The sequence below is a fragment of the Sinohyriopsis cumingii genome, chromosome 15, assembly GCF_028554795.1.
Source record: "Sinohyriopsis cumingii isolate HCF-2022 chromosome 15, ASM2855479v2, whole genome shotgun sequence".
NCBI lineage: Eukaryota > Metazoa > Mollusca > Bivalvia > Unionida > Unionidae > Sinohyriopsis > Sinohyriopsis cumingii.
In genome coordinates this window covers 86,809,884-86,825,095 of record NC_142975.1, presented here as the reverse complement: position 1 = coordinate 86,825,095, position 15,212 = coordinate 86,809,884, and the positions used below count along the sequence as shown (strand labels likewise).

Genomic DNA, 15,212 nt, shown 5'->3' with positions numbered 1-15,212 from the left:
TTTATATATCATCACCAGTCAGACACACACACATGGTAAACCTAACATTTATATATCATCAGAAGTCACAAACACACACAGACAGACACATGCACACAGCGTAAACTTAACATTTATATATCATCACCAGTCACAGACACACACACAGACAGACACACACAGCGCAAACTTAACATTTTATATATCATCACTAGTCACAAACATGTATATATCAATGCCAGTCACAAACACACACACAGACAGACACATATACACATAGTAAACTTAACATTTCTGTATCATCATCAGTTACAAACACACACACAAAGAGTAAACTTAACACTGTATCATCACTAGTCACACAAACACACACACAGAGTACACTTAAACATTTTATATATCATTACTAGTCACACACACAAAGACACACACACACTGAGTAAATTTAACATTTTATGTCATCACCAGACACACACAGAGTAACTTAACATTTTATAAATCATCACCCATCACAAACACACACATACACGGTAAACTTAACATTTTATATATCATCACCAGTCAGACAGAGTAAACTTAAAATTTACTCATGGAACACAAATGACCTGCCACAATGCATTTACTGAATAAAGACCATAAGCAAAGTGGGACAGACAGTCAAGGGTAACACTGTTTACTCCAGCAAATGACATGGTGGGACATTAAAATACACTAAGGTTTTGTCTTTACAATAAATTTGCAAACAAAATCAGAATTCATTTAGAAGCCACATTCATTCACTTATGATTTAGCCTTGACTAACTCTTAATTATCACCATTTGGTGGACAGCGTTAGCTTTTAGGTGCATCATTTGTTGGTCTTGGTAGTTCAGTAAGAGTTTGAAGGTGATAGAAGTTGTAGTAAAGTCCTATTTTTAGTCATAAGAGCCAGGTTGATAGTTAAAGCTTCACTGAATTGTCACTGAGCATTAAAATGGAAAATCTTGACTGTTTACTGTTTTTACACAGGATGGACATAGGCTGTACTGACAAAAAAGGTATCTTTTTTCCCAAAGATTTTGAGGAAGTTATGTTTTTATAAAAATGGTTGTGCCAGAGAGTTTAAAAGTTGGATATTTTGGCATACCATCTTGCTAGTTCATATTTTAGGTCTGCATTAATGTATCAAAATGTACTTACCGCTTTCTTTTGATTTTATATTTTCTAATTTACAGTATTCAGAGTTCATTGAGAAACTGTTCAACTCTGATCCTGAAGATCTATTCAAGTCATTTGATCTGACATTGAAAGGACGTTTTGACTATCCTAGGACTGAGATTGAACTATTTTCCTACAGTAAATTCTTCCTCTTGGGTGGACTTGTTCCAATGACATTTGGTGAGTATTTAAATGCCAGTCTTGCATCTGGCATATTATAATCTGGTATTATTGATCTGTTCATCTCTCTGTCTTCCAATTAACAGTTTTTTGTTTGCCCTTTATGATGATTACACTTAAAAGGAACTAAAAGATAGAACTAGAACACAAATTTAAATTGATAATTTTTTAAATTTAATTTGTATTTATTTATTAAAGAACTGCCTCCACTCAGCGTGACATTTTCATTGATCGAAATTTCCTTACATATTGTTAATTGCGGTGTACTAGGAAATTCGTTTGGAAAGAAAATGTAAAATATTGTATAACCTATTATTAAATTTGATATTTCAAAGTGTTGATTAAAATTTCCAGGTCCTGTCTACCATTTTCAACGATAAAATGAGCAATACATCAGAGTTTTCGTTACCAATTTTGATTGCAATTTTCTTCAAGTTCAACAAATAGGGGTCAATTTTTTGGGCATTTTCTGGTTTAAAAAATGGAAACCATGCCTGACGCCGTGTTACAAGCGGGTTCATGAGTTATCAGGGCACAAGTTATCGAGGGAGTGGTGTACTATGGCCAAGCCAGGCCCATACCTCAAGATGTCAGCCAGGAAAATGTAGTTCTTGGACTTATAGTAGCCTTGTAATATTTAATGAAACTTGGCCCAAGTTTGTATCCTGATTTGTTGGTGTGTGGTATACCATAGCCATGGAACGGAGACTTTGTTTGGGAGCTTTCTCTTCAGAATGCCTTAACACATTAACCCCTGAGCCAAACAGCTAGGCAGTCCCCTGAAGCATACTTGCAGAGATCACCTAGAGCAGTGTTAGCCTTTCCAGTGCCTGTATCCCTGAGACTAGCTGACAGCAATTGGATTGCAGATTTTTATAGAGGGGGCTACTTGCAATAAAATTGTTATTATTTTATTTGTATTCATTTAATTCAGCTGAAATTTGGCACGGCAGTTCTCAATAAACTTACATACATAATGGTATAAATTTCATGCTACATGCAGAAATATAACTAATGCATGATGGTGAAAACAAATGATGTACTTGCCAATTTGCTTCTCTTGCCGTAAATAATCCATAAAATCCATTATGAATTCACAAAGAATTATTAACACCATCAACACATGAAATAATTATATTTTATGTACACAAAAATTCCACTTGTCGTCTCTTGTAAACTAAACATCCTGTGAATACTGTACACAAATGGGCATATTTTACTTGCTCTTTACTTACCTTTCTTCCTAAGAACTCTCACTGGAAATTTTTAAAACTAATAAAACACTTAACAAACCTTGAACTATGAACACTCATGTTAACAACGTATATTTCCCAAACATTTATTTAACGATTATTCAAAAGAAAAAGAAGCTCCACGAAATCAAATGCATTAGCATCAGGGTCTAAATCCGTTGCTGGTCCTTGGTATAGCCTCTTGTCAATGTGTGTTTTATCATTTACGATCATCGATCAGCTCTACTTTCATTTTCTTCTTCTTCTTCAACATTCTCATTTTCGTCACTACCGCTGTTATTTTCAGCAGCTTTTTCGATGTCACTATCAATCTCGTCTGATTAAAATCCAGAAAATTCTCCATCAGAATCCGTCAAGTAAAAGTCTGCTCCTAGAGGCTGATTCTCATCAATTTGCATCAATTTAAAATCGAAATATTTTCACTAAATCAACTGATATCAAAGTGAAAAAAATTTCCCGCTGTTCAGCAATGTGCGCTCTATCTATGTAAGCTAAAATTTGATTGGTTAAACTGCTTGCATTAGTGGGAATTGGCTTTAAATCAACCAATGGTTTGTGCCGAGTTAACTCGTCGTGCGGGAGAAAGGCCTTGCTAAATACTGCCTCTTAAACTCGGCGCTCGGGAGACAAGCTATGCAAACTCAGCCACTTTAGCGAGGCTCGCGGGAGATCAGGGGTGTAAAGTACGACGAGTATACTCGTCGCCAGGGGTTAATGTGTTAATGTTGAGGCAGATTTACCATGACTCAATCACAGATGATTGGCTTTTGATATAAAGTATCGTGTAATCTATCTACAGGTAATCCCTGATATGACATTATCTTTAGACTGTAGCACCAGACTTTGTTTACCCAGAAACCAAATTTCATTTGACCTTATTTGTTCTAACCTACAAGTAGCAAAATAAATCTTGTGAATACTGCAATATCACATGTCCCAAAATCACCATCTTCAATATCACAGTGCCCTAAAACAATATGGTTTTTATGAATTCAAAACATTCTGCATAATCTTATGGTTTTTCAGAGTAAATTCAGAATGGTTGGTGTGGTGACTTACAAGAAGTTGGAATAAAGTGTAGTGGTACCTATCATTTGAAACAAAGAGTTTTCAATGCACATGTGGTGGTACCATGATGTAAACAGTGTCACTAATGCAAGTGATGAACCAAACACTATTTTCATTGTTGTAATAGTCGTACCACATTTTAATAAGTTAGATATTTAAATTTTAAAGACAGGAACCATTATTACTGGTGACTTTTGACAGTTTTAATGTAGTAATGCATAAACTGTCAGTAGTAAACTTGGAAGGAGTTACTGTTAATATGGATACAAGAACATGCTAATGCCAAGTGCTTGTCATAGTCCAAGAAAATTATACACACTGAAATAGGTAGAAATGATAACAAAACACAAAAATTATATATAGTTATTCATTTTTCAAACAAATTGTATTGATTGATAACATTTCCATCCAATCATTCATAATAATAGTCCCTTAACAACTGCAAAGTGTAATTGGTGCCCAGACTTTATAGTACATAAAAAAAATTGCTGTAATTTTATGCTTCTTTTTCAGACCTTAAAATAGTTATGTTTACAAATTATTAGTGGTGTTTAAATTGTTATCATGTGCCATGATTTACAGTCATGTCATGGGGTAACTTGTATCTGACATGATGGTAAACAGGAACAAGATACTGTAGTATCACAAGTCCATATCACCTAGATTGTGTGCCATATGCATGTGTATATGTGTGTGTGTGTGTTTTTTCTTTCTCTGTAGATTATATTTCTTATCCTTAGATTATATGATAGCCAGAAATGTTTGATTGTAAGGTGACCTTGGGATGGTTCCCCAACTCATTGGTCAACCTATTATGGGGTTAATAAAAAAAAATAATAAAAAATAAAAAAATGTCATGGAGGTGGGGATGTATATACATATATACATTATTTCCTGCAGGTAACTTGTTGTGCTGTTGAACTCTATATAAATAACCACATGGGAAATGAATAAACTGCCTATTGATTGAGACAGGATGCTTGTTACTTCATTATTCTGATGTAAGAATGTCAAAGATTGTGGCTATTGAAGTATGACGAGTACCTAATAAAGATGACCTTTAAGACAGGTTTGAATGCAGGTTGACACTCGAGAGCAATTCACAATTCAAAGAAAATGTTTTTTTACAAGTGGTTGAAATACCATGTTTACCCTATTTTACCGTCACCAAGTCATAATTGTCCTTTTTCCTGTCCCAGAACTTAACGATGAAGCAAATAAATCCAGCAAAATTGTCTGAAAACTTGGGATTTGGTACCTGGGGCAAGATCAACCACTATTTTTCTTTCTTCTTGAGTCAGCCAGTTGGTAATGGACATGGAAATACCTACATTCAAAAAATAGTTTCTCATCATCAGTAAAGTTTACATTGTCAGTACTGTGATACAAAATCATCACACTTTGTATAAGAATAAACTGATCAACTTGATCAGTATGTTGAACAGATAATTTCAAAGACTGCAGCTGCTGAAGCCTTCATGTCAAGACATCAGAGAAATGTTGACTCCTTTATTTCCATTTCCAGTTATAGTCTCCATGTATGGTTCACAGTGATGCACACAACCATTTTGATACAGATAAAACAAATAACCACTCAATGCTTGAACTGTAATGGACCAGATTATTAGGGGCATGTTATGAAACTGAGGTGCAAGCATTAACATATATACTTGCTTATAAGCCGAGTCCAGTTGTAAACTGCACAGACCCAGATCTGCCGTCACATAATGCAACAGCTTATCTGGGTCTGTGCAGTTTCTTAGGAGTAATCAGTAGAACAAACAGCATAGACCATGATCTGCAGGTGCATTATGCTATGGCAGTTCAGAATCTTTGTTGTTTGTAGTTTGACTGGACTTATAAGTGAGTATATACAGTACATTGTATAGCCATGTGACATTTGTACAGTTCAAATCTTCACACTGCCAGGTCAAAGAGTAGTTTTGTATGCAGCAGGCTGAATACCATGTAAATGCAGCAGGCTGAATACCATATAAATGCAGCAGGCTGAATATCATGTTAATGCAGCAGGCTGAATATCATGTTAATGCGGCAGGCTCAATATAATGTTAATGCAGCAGGCTGAATACTCTAAATGCAGCAGGCTGAATATAATGTTGATGCAGCATTCTGAATATAATGTTAATGCAGTAGGCTGAATATCACATTAATGCAGCATGCTCAATATATACCATGTTAATGCAGCAGGCTGAATATCATGACAATACAGCAGGCTGAATATTGTATTTAAGCATTGTAGTTAGAAACACTCTCTCTCACTTGAAAATCAAATACAGTAGTAATGGCAGTAGCACTAGTTGTAACTGTAAAAATTAAAGATATGCAGATTTCATAATCGACTAAACAATAATTTCTTTTGAATTGTTCACAATATATGCTAGATAAATGGGCAAATGCATTTTATTTTAAAAAGCATTTTACACTTAAGATAGAGCATCAGCAATGTGGCTTAATGAGGAACCAACCATCTTAATAAGTTACATGTTATTTATTTGATAAACTTAAAAGATTTTAAAAATGTATTCAAATGGTATTAATATAAACATTTAATGTATACCCGTTTAATCAATTTATGTGTTCTTTGTAGGGAATGTTGTGCTTTTCTCTGGGGAAGCAGTTTCAGAATAGAACATCTTACCACAATCTATATGAATCTCAGTTTTTCCATGCCTGTCAATAATTTAACACTGAAGAAATCTTCATTTCCACATGGTATTATTTTTAAACTGTGAATGAAAACAGGACTGTTTTCAGTTTTTAAATGGAAGCATATTTTGTTATTTTCAGTTTTTAAATGCTGGGTGCTGTGTCAAATTAAATAACCATTCTGTTTATTTTTTCAAAAGAAAAACCTGTCACCAATCTAATTTAGTGTGTCCAAAAATCAGGGTCAAAGATAATATTGGTGGCCACAAATGACTGAATATAATATTGGTGGCCACAAATGACTGAAAACTTAATTTTAAAATTTGTTTAGAGGAAAAAAAGTAATGGCATATGAAAACTTAGGGCAAAGTCAGTATTTACAGTGTTTTGTAAATTAGACAATTTAGTGAAATTTACATGTATGTTTCAGTTGTATTTATCACTGTTACAACATTTTTACATCAGGATTTGGGGCTGGTGGTTACTATGGAATGGAATTTGGTGTTGCTGCAAAGATTCTGGAATTCAAGCTGGAGGCAACAGTCGTCCCATATGGAGGCCTAACTGTGTGGGGAGAGCTGGGAATCGGTTTCCTGCTTTACGGAAAATTGCGATTGCAGGGATATATTATGGACCTTAGATTTCCAACTTTAGCAGAAATTGTGTTCACAAAGTTCCCATTTGATGTCAAGTAATTTCTTTAGCCACTTATTAATTATTTTTAAAAAAATTCCAATACTCTGGAACTTTGCTCTGGAATAGTATTCCAGTTGAGATTAGAAATGCCTACTCTATTTCCTTCTTCCAAAGCCAATATATGCAGTGGCCTCAGAGATGCAGCTAAAATAAACAAATTCTGTTGTATGATGGCCTCAAGGTAGATTAGTTATTAGCTAATTGTGTTACCCTCTTTAAATAAGGTCATTATTATTATTATTATTATTATTAACAAATAATTTTTGAAGAAAATATTTTATTCTGTGTATTTACAGAACTTTTGTTTTTAATTACAGACAAAAATCTTTCATGTAATGAATTAAATTTCCAAACTTAAGAATATTTTGACATTTTCATTTCAACATTTAGCATAATTTACAGCATGATTCTGTCAAAACTCTTTCAGCAACTACTGAGAAAAAGAACTGACCCATGCTGTATCTTTTATACATAATATCAATATAGTTGTCTCTCCCTGTGATGTGGTTTACATTGGGGGTAGTTTCATTGGACAGACCACCTTATACTGACCCTGATTCGGGAATGTGGAGTCGGCCCAATATATTATTTTGCAAGAAATGTCAAGTGGAAGCAGGAGCCACTGTCTCTTTGATTAATGTGATGATGTGGTGACTTAAAAGGTACTGGTTTGAATTCTACCACTGGATCAGATTGAAATGGCTACCATGCTGTTTTATTTGACTGGGCACTTGATTCCAGTTACTACTTATATTGCTATTCTGTAAAATACAAAACCAGTCCAAACTACCATATACTGGATACATTACAGGGACTTCATCCAATCAAAATAGGAACGATGACAGTAGCTAGTGCTGTATCAAAGACAAAAATGATTAAGTGCTTTATTATAAGGGACCACAATACTTATTTTGTGCAATATTTTAAAAGGAATATTTTGCTGTCATGGCCATTAAGTCAAGTTTATGGTATGGCCCTGTGTGCATCATTTTTCATTCTTCATGCATCTGTCAGCAGTTGCTACTTTCAGCTTTGCTTCAAGAAACAGTAAAATATGCCTTTACAAAAGATAATGAAGAAATTTAACTTTTCAACAACTGCGCAACAAAATTTGACCAAATTATAGAATGCATTATGGCTTAAAGGACTTTCAGTTTTATACAAATGATTCCAATCTACCATTCAACATGGCTTCCATTACTAAATGTACAAAATGTTAGAACTACTTTTTCTATTAAAACAGTTGCTCAACAGAATTTGATGAGATTTGACCAAAAGCATTAAAATTATACCAGTTTGTTCTCAAATACCAATACAATTACTAAAAATAGGAAAACATTTTAATTGCCAATTATCAAAAACAGTTTTATTGACTTCAACCAGATCTGCTTGAAATTCTGGCATTAAGGGCCATAAGATTTATACAAATGATGCCAATTCATCATCAAACGTTGCCAGTGTTGCGAAAATTAGAAAAGCTTTCACAAAACTAGGTCAGCAGTAATTCACCAAATTTGACCTTTCAGCTCTGTTCCCAAGCTTGATAAGCCTCATAAAGAAAGACAGATCTTCCATGAAACATAGCATCTATTGATAAAAACCATTTTTCAGAATTTGATCAACTTTCACAGAAAGCACCCTGGCATAAGGCCTTTGAGTTTGGAATAAATGATGCTGGTGTGCCCTCAAATATGGATGAAGGTAAAGAAATACAGAAACCCATATGTTTTCATAAATTACACAATCAACATGATTGGATAAGAACTTTCCACTGAAAGCATACTACCGACACAGATTTCTTGACTAACTACTCTGCATTTGGCTGTTAGGCAGATGTATGTCAAGTTTGTAATGTGATGCCTACATCGGACTGCTTTTTTTTCAGCTTGAAGATGGACTTGGAGCTTATACCTCTCAAGCTTGTTCTCAAAGGTCTTGTAACATTAGAGGTTGATCTAGGATTTACGAAATTCAAAGAGACATTATTTGAGATAGATATCTGGAGCTATCAGACACCGACCATAAAGAAAAATATGGTAGACTCCTTTAGGAAAGAAGAAGATTCGAGTCCCCCGCAAATTGGAAATCCAGTGCAAAATGCTGTGAGTACTTAATTGTTAACTCACCTGATAATACGAGTTTATGATATGGTGTTTTATTGATTCACTATTATTATTTTCATTTTCTTTTCAAAAACTGGTTGACTAATTTGCTTATGATTTTACAGAGAGCAATCTATCTTCAAGATTTCTTAGAATTGTTATTTGGATGCAAATCCGTGACCTAATATGGCCACTATTATTAAAAATAGAAAATTGTTAAACAGCTTCCTTAAAAAAGAAGCTGCTCGTCAGAATTTGTTCGAATTTAACAGAATGCATTATGGCATGATGCTGTCTTCAATTTATTTAAATGATTCCAATATGCCATCAAATATGGCCTCTGCTGCTAAAATGGGACTACTTCTCAAAACCTGCTGAACAAAATTTTACCAAGTTTCACAAATGCATCCTTGCAGAGGGCTTTCTGTTTTGTACAAATGATGCCAATTAGCTGACAAATGTGACCACCATTACTGACAATTGAAAAATAATATATATAGAACTCTCTCAAAAACTGCTCGCCAGAACAAGACCAAATTTGACAGAAAGTTCCTGACATAGAGTACTTTGGATTTTTGTTTGGTAACAAAATAATATTGATTCACCAAAAAATATAAGCAACATTACTAAAAATAGAAAAATAACCTTTCAAAGTCTTCTCAGAAACTTTTGGTCAGAACTTGACCCAATCTGACAAACAATCTTCCTCCACCATTTATACTGGCTGCCATGTATAGCCTATCTTGTGCAGAAAAATTGTGTTGAACCCCACAACAACAACAACAAAACAAACATTGGATCTGACACTCTTATTACATGGGTGTTGCTGGGAATACTGAAGATACATAAAACTTTGGTTATTCCTAAACATGACAATAAACTTAAGATTTGTTGAAACTTTCAAAGATGCCAGCAGGGAATGGAAAATGTGTTTCAGCAATTAACGGTGCCAATCAAATAACTGAAAGCCTTTGTATATACCATATAGAGTGTGACCCCACTATAGCATACGCCGTTATAACACGAATTCGGATATAACATGGTCATTATGTGGCTCCCAAAATTTTATATATATAAATTTTTCTCATACACAAAAAAAAAATTCTTAAACGTACGAACAAAAATGTCAAAAGTTTATTATTGTTTTGGTGAAGAGATTGCGCATCAGTAATACAAGACTATCAAGGCATGGCTCCTGAAATTTTATATGTATTATTCTGGTACACAAAAAAGTTTTTTCTTCTTAAAAGTATGAAAAACAAACATCTAAAAAAATGTATTCTGGGATTGCGTAGGGCTTCATCAATGTTGCAGACTGCAACTTATTTCTTATTGGCGGCAAAATATACCATCTGGTGATTTTTTTCTATTGGCGACATTGTTGGCTGTTTAAACTTGTACATACAACCATTGGTTTAGAGTGGAGAAATTCAGAGGCTCCATGAAAGGAAGCCACAACTTGATATCAAATGCACTGAAATTTATCTATTATTACATGAACGAATTCTTTGTGCACATTGACAAACCATCTTAACAGTGCATTGTTATATCATAATCCGTTTCTGTTGTCATCTAGCATGAGTTCTGCATGTTGTGAGATATCTGGGTTTTTTTTGTTGTTGACATTTCTGTTAGCAGAGATCAACCGGACAAGGCATTATTTCATAATCTATCTTTCATCGATTTTTTGGGCCACTCGCTAATATATTTACATAGACTGACATTTGTAATTGGATGGTAAGTAAAATTCCTCTTTTTTTTCACTCAGAATTAAATCCTTCAGAACACTCACATTTTCTGTAGTGATCCCAGTCATCATACCAGAACACCTGCATCGTCATTGTTAAATTTCTGATGCATGCATGGAAGGCTACCACAAATTTTAAAAAACCCAAATAAAAACACCTTACTTGTTGATCTATTCAAAAAGCAGGGAAGAACAGTAACTACAATTTTCCAAACGATGGCCAATTCCCTTTTTAAAAATGTACCCAGATAGTTTGCTGAAATTTCAAAGAAAACAGATTACCTTTGAAGCACTGATTGTTATGAAAACGTTCCAAGCAAATAGAAAAAAAATTCAGTCTCGATCATGCATTACAATTATTTGATGTTGCTGCCACAATAAGAAACTGGCATATGTTTGGTTCTCCAATACTGTCCTTTAGCAGTGACTTCAATAACGCATACACCCTTCATCAAACAAAGCTGACTACAGTCTTCAATAAAAACAAAAAAACTTTTCTTCAAAGGAAGTCAGTACCAAACTTAAATAAAAGCAATGGAATCTGATGGATTATTTCCATTTTTCAACGTGACTGGAACATGTTTACTGTGCCGTGAAAGTTTCCTTTTTGCATGGAAAAAGTTTATGCTTACGAACACTCCAACAGCAGCTTAAAATGCAAACTAATGTTTACCAACTTCGGATGTACTGAAAAGTAAATTTGCTTCATCATTCGTTACGTGACTGTGCTGTTTTTCCACTGAATTCAGACCTATATGACCTGTGACAGAATTATTGAATATTTTAAATCTGTGTGTGTGCATATGTTTGATGGAATTACTTGCATTATGGATTCAATGTATGTGATGAGATTCTCAGGTGAGTACACAGTGTTGATACTCTATTCATGCTGTACATTAGACATGTATAAAGAAACAGTATACATGTATATTTACTAATCTGTGGTTGTCTAAATAAAGTAAAATATTATTCACTACAGGTGTATTTCCCATTTAATATACATCAATTTAAGATGGTAACTGTGCCAATTAAGCACATATTTTACTGGTAGCATTTATTACCTCCTCCCCCTCCAACCTCCCACCCTCCCCTGCAAATGTTTTTGGGTACATGCATCATTTTCTTCAGCTAACTGACCTGGTTGCTTATAACACGGTTTGGTCTATAACACGGTTGGGATCTGTGGCTCCCAACTACCATGTTATAGCGAGGTCACATTGTATATGCTTATCATACATTGGGAAAGAGCAGGAGGACATACAATGATTGAATGTCTCTTAATTGAATTTTCACTCCTCTGTTAAATCAGTATTAAATATGGTATGGAAAATCAAAAATCAAAATAGTTGTATCTAGCACTTGATCAATTCTTTGGCAGAAACATTTTTCCATGGGTAATGAAAGGGCATTTAAAGCAGCCATGGCTGTGCTGCATTCACCCATTTCTGAGGGGAAGAGTTGTCATAATGACTTTTGATATATAAATCAACATGTTCTTTATATTTGGCACAATAAGTGGAAGGAAAATCCCCTAGATAAGCTTCAGAATATCAGACCCATCATTGAAGATTGGCATTCCTCATATCAAACAAATCATGGAGATGAGTATTGTAAACTTCACATGTAGGACATACATACCTGACTCCTGCATACCTACTAATGGCTGACCCTCAACAAAAGTGCATACCTTGACAGCGTCCATCAGCAGTGGAATACAATCTTGGATATTTTACAAGATGCAGTTTATAGCAAAGATTTTGATCCTCAGTTTTAAAGATTTTTATATTTTTAACCTTTTATTTTATATACCTTTGAAGAATGTTAACATATTTGCCTTATATTAATTATCTTATAGGAGTATATGTGCACATTATACTGCAAATTTTAATCATGTTTAAAGGGTTTTACATGTGCTACCTTTATTAATTATTTTATAAACATTAAAGTTCAAGTCTTATGCTTGGCCAGTGTGGGTATATGAGAAAGCTACCAGTAGCTTCTTGTGGGCTGATAGTTCTTTCCGGGATTTTCCTGTGTTCTTCCTCCACCAGTAATACTGGCTGTCATATATAGCCTGTCTTGCACTGAGAAATGGCATTAAACCCGAAATACCAACAATATACATTTATCTTTGTTTTATATTTTGTCTTATTGTACTTAATTATACGTTTTTTTGTAAGGACTTATCCAAACATTTATGTGATATTCAGTTCACCATTTTCTGAATTTAGCCTTTTGTTGACACTGCATACAATGTAGCTACTTTTATGCTGAAATACCATAAAACACTACATACATACATACATACGTACATACATACATTATTTTGGAAGGGTTTATCTTCCTAAAGTTTTTAGCAGTTTTTTATTTTTAGATTTCTGGGGCTTACATTTTAATCATCACTCTAGGGCTAATATTATACTGATGAGCCTGTTACATCCTATATGGACATGTCAGTACTTGTGGTTTAGCAGTGCTTGTGGTTATACAGTTACTGAGAGTACATGTGGCTTAGCAGTACATGTGGTTTAGCAGTTAATGTCACTTAGCAGTACATATGGCTTAGCAGTACATATGGTTTAGCAGTTCATGCAGTTTAGCAGTTCATGTGACTTAGCAGTACTTATTGTTTAGCAGTTCATGTTATTTAGCAGTACTTATTGTTTAGCAGTTCATGCGGTTTAGCAGTTCATGTGACTTAGCAGTACTTATTGTTTAGCAGTTCATGTTATTTAGCAGTACTTATTGTTTAGCAGTTCATGTGGTTTAGTAGTTCATGTGACTTAGCAGTACTTATTGTTTAGCAGTTCATGTTATTTAGCAGTACTTAATGTTTAGCAGTTCATGCGGTTTAGCAGTTCATGTGACTTAGCAGTACTTATTGTTTAGCAGTTCATGTTATTTAGCAGTACTTATTGTTTAGCAGTTCATGTTATTTAGCAGTACTTATTGTTTAGCAGTTCATGTGGTTTAGTAGTTCATGTGACTTAGCAGTACTTATTGTTTCGCAGTTCAAGTGGTTTAGCAGTAAATGTAGTTTAGCAGTTCATCTGGTTTAGCAGTTCATGTGGTTTAGCAGTATATATGTTTAGCAGTTCAAGTGGTTTAGCAGTAAATGTGGTTTAGCAGTTCATCTGGTTTAGCAGTACCTGTTTAGCAGACAGATTGATGAATGCTTTGTATCATTTTTCCCAAAGTAAAGTATAGTGAAAAAGGTGATGTGACTATTTGCTGACCCAGTCACCTCTGTTACCATGACAGTATATGTCTTATAAGTGCTTATATGGAAAACTGTTATTTATATAACTAGTTACAGGATTAGACATAAGACTTCAAAAGATGGCATGCCATTTAATTCTAGACCAATGTATAGGTGATTCCAGTATGCAGTGAATAGTAAAGTTTACCAATACATGAAAAAATATTTCTTAGAAAGGATAAATTCATGTATAAAGTATCCAGAAAAGCCATTCCTGTCTTCCTAAGCATTATCTTTCACCAAAGAGATGCTGATAGTACTCCAAAATTTAAGGTCTGTTAGAAGTTAAAATTACATTACAACAAGGCAAAAGAAACTATTGTTTAAAAAAGGTTTTCAATACACTTGTTCACTGTTATGGAACATTTTCAGTGACATAAGGTAGACCCTTAGTATTTCTTTTTTATAATCAATGTCTCAAATGGATGGAATCTTAAGAGAATTGAACAATTCAAGTTTTATAAATACCTTGTGCTTTTTCTGTTTTTTCATCTTATTCACAGTTGAATTTTTCAACACAGGCTGATATTTTATATTTTATGCATGTTTATGTGCTCGCAGATGCTTGAGCTTATGTCCCAGGCTTGAAGCTATGTTTTCAGAATCAATTCTTTAGTCTTAAGCCTAATTAATAACACTGTGTTGTGTCATCTGTATGTATTGTACATACAAGAATGCCTTGAGGCAGATTAATTTAGTAACTACTTGAGTTACTGTCTCTGACCAATGTCTTTAATATTATTATTAATATGTATTAGATGATTTATGACAAAGTTTCTTTTTGAGTGATAAATATAATATTTTAGGAAATATTACCAATATAATTTTGCTTGTTTGGGATGTAATATCTATGTACTTAAATTCTGTCTACCTCTAATTTCAGGTGGGCAAGAGGAGTGTTGTAAGTATTTTACATAAACATGATATTTTAGTATTTATTTGGTAGAATCTAGTGTTTGGCATTTTATTAAAAATAATATCTAAATTTAAAGCTATTTTGCTTTTGACCTTGAAAAAGATCAAGCTTTGTAATGGGGCTTAACTCAGATTTAATGCTCAGAGGC

At 34.0% G+C, this 15,212-nt stretch overlaps 1 protein-coding gene across 1 annotated transcript in view; it reads left to right on the top strand.

Annotated features, from left to right (window-relative positions):
• Positions 1 to 15,212, top strand: part of LOC149782249 (uncharacterized) — a 665,894-nt gene that overhangs the window by 430,292 nt on the left and 220,390 nt on the right. Inside the window, exons 151-154 of the mRNA XM_089935099.1 lie at positions 1,194 to 1,356; positions 6,810 to 7,035; positions 8,926 to 9,142; positions 15,032 to 15,049. Coding sequence (XP_089791225.1) covers positions 1,194 to 1,356; positions 6,810 to 7,035; positions 8,926 to 9,142; positions 15,032 to 15,049 — 624 coding nt within the window. The remainder of the gene's footprint in view (positions 1 to 1,193; positions 1,357 to 6,809; positions 7,036 to 8,925; positions 9,143 to 15,031; positions 15,050 to 15,212) is intronic.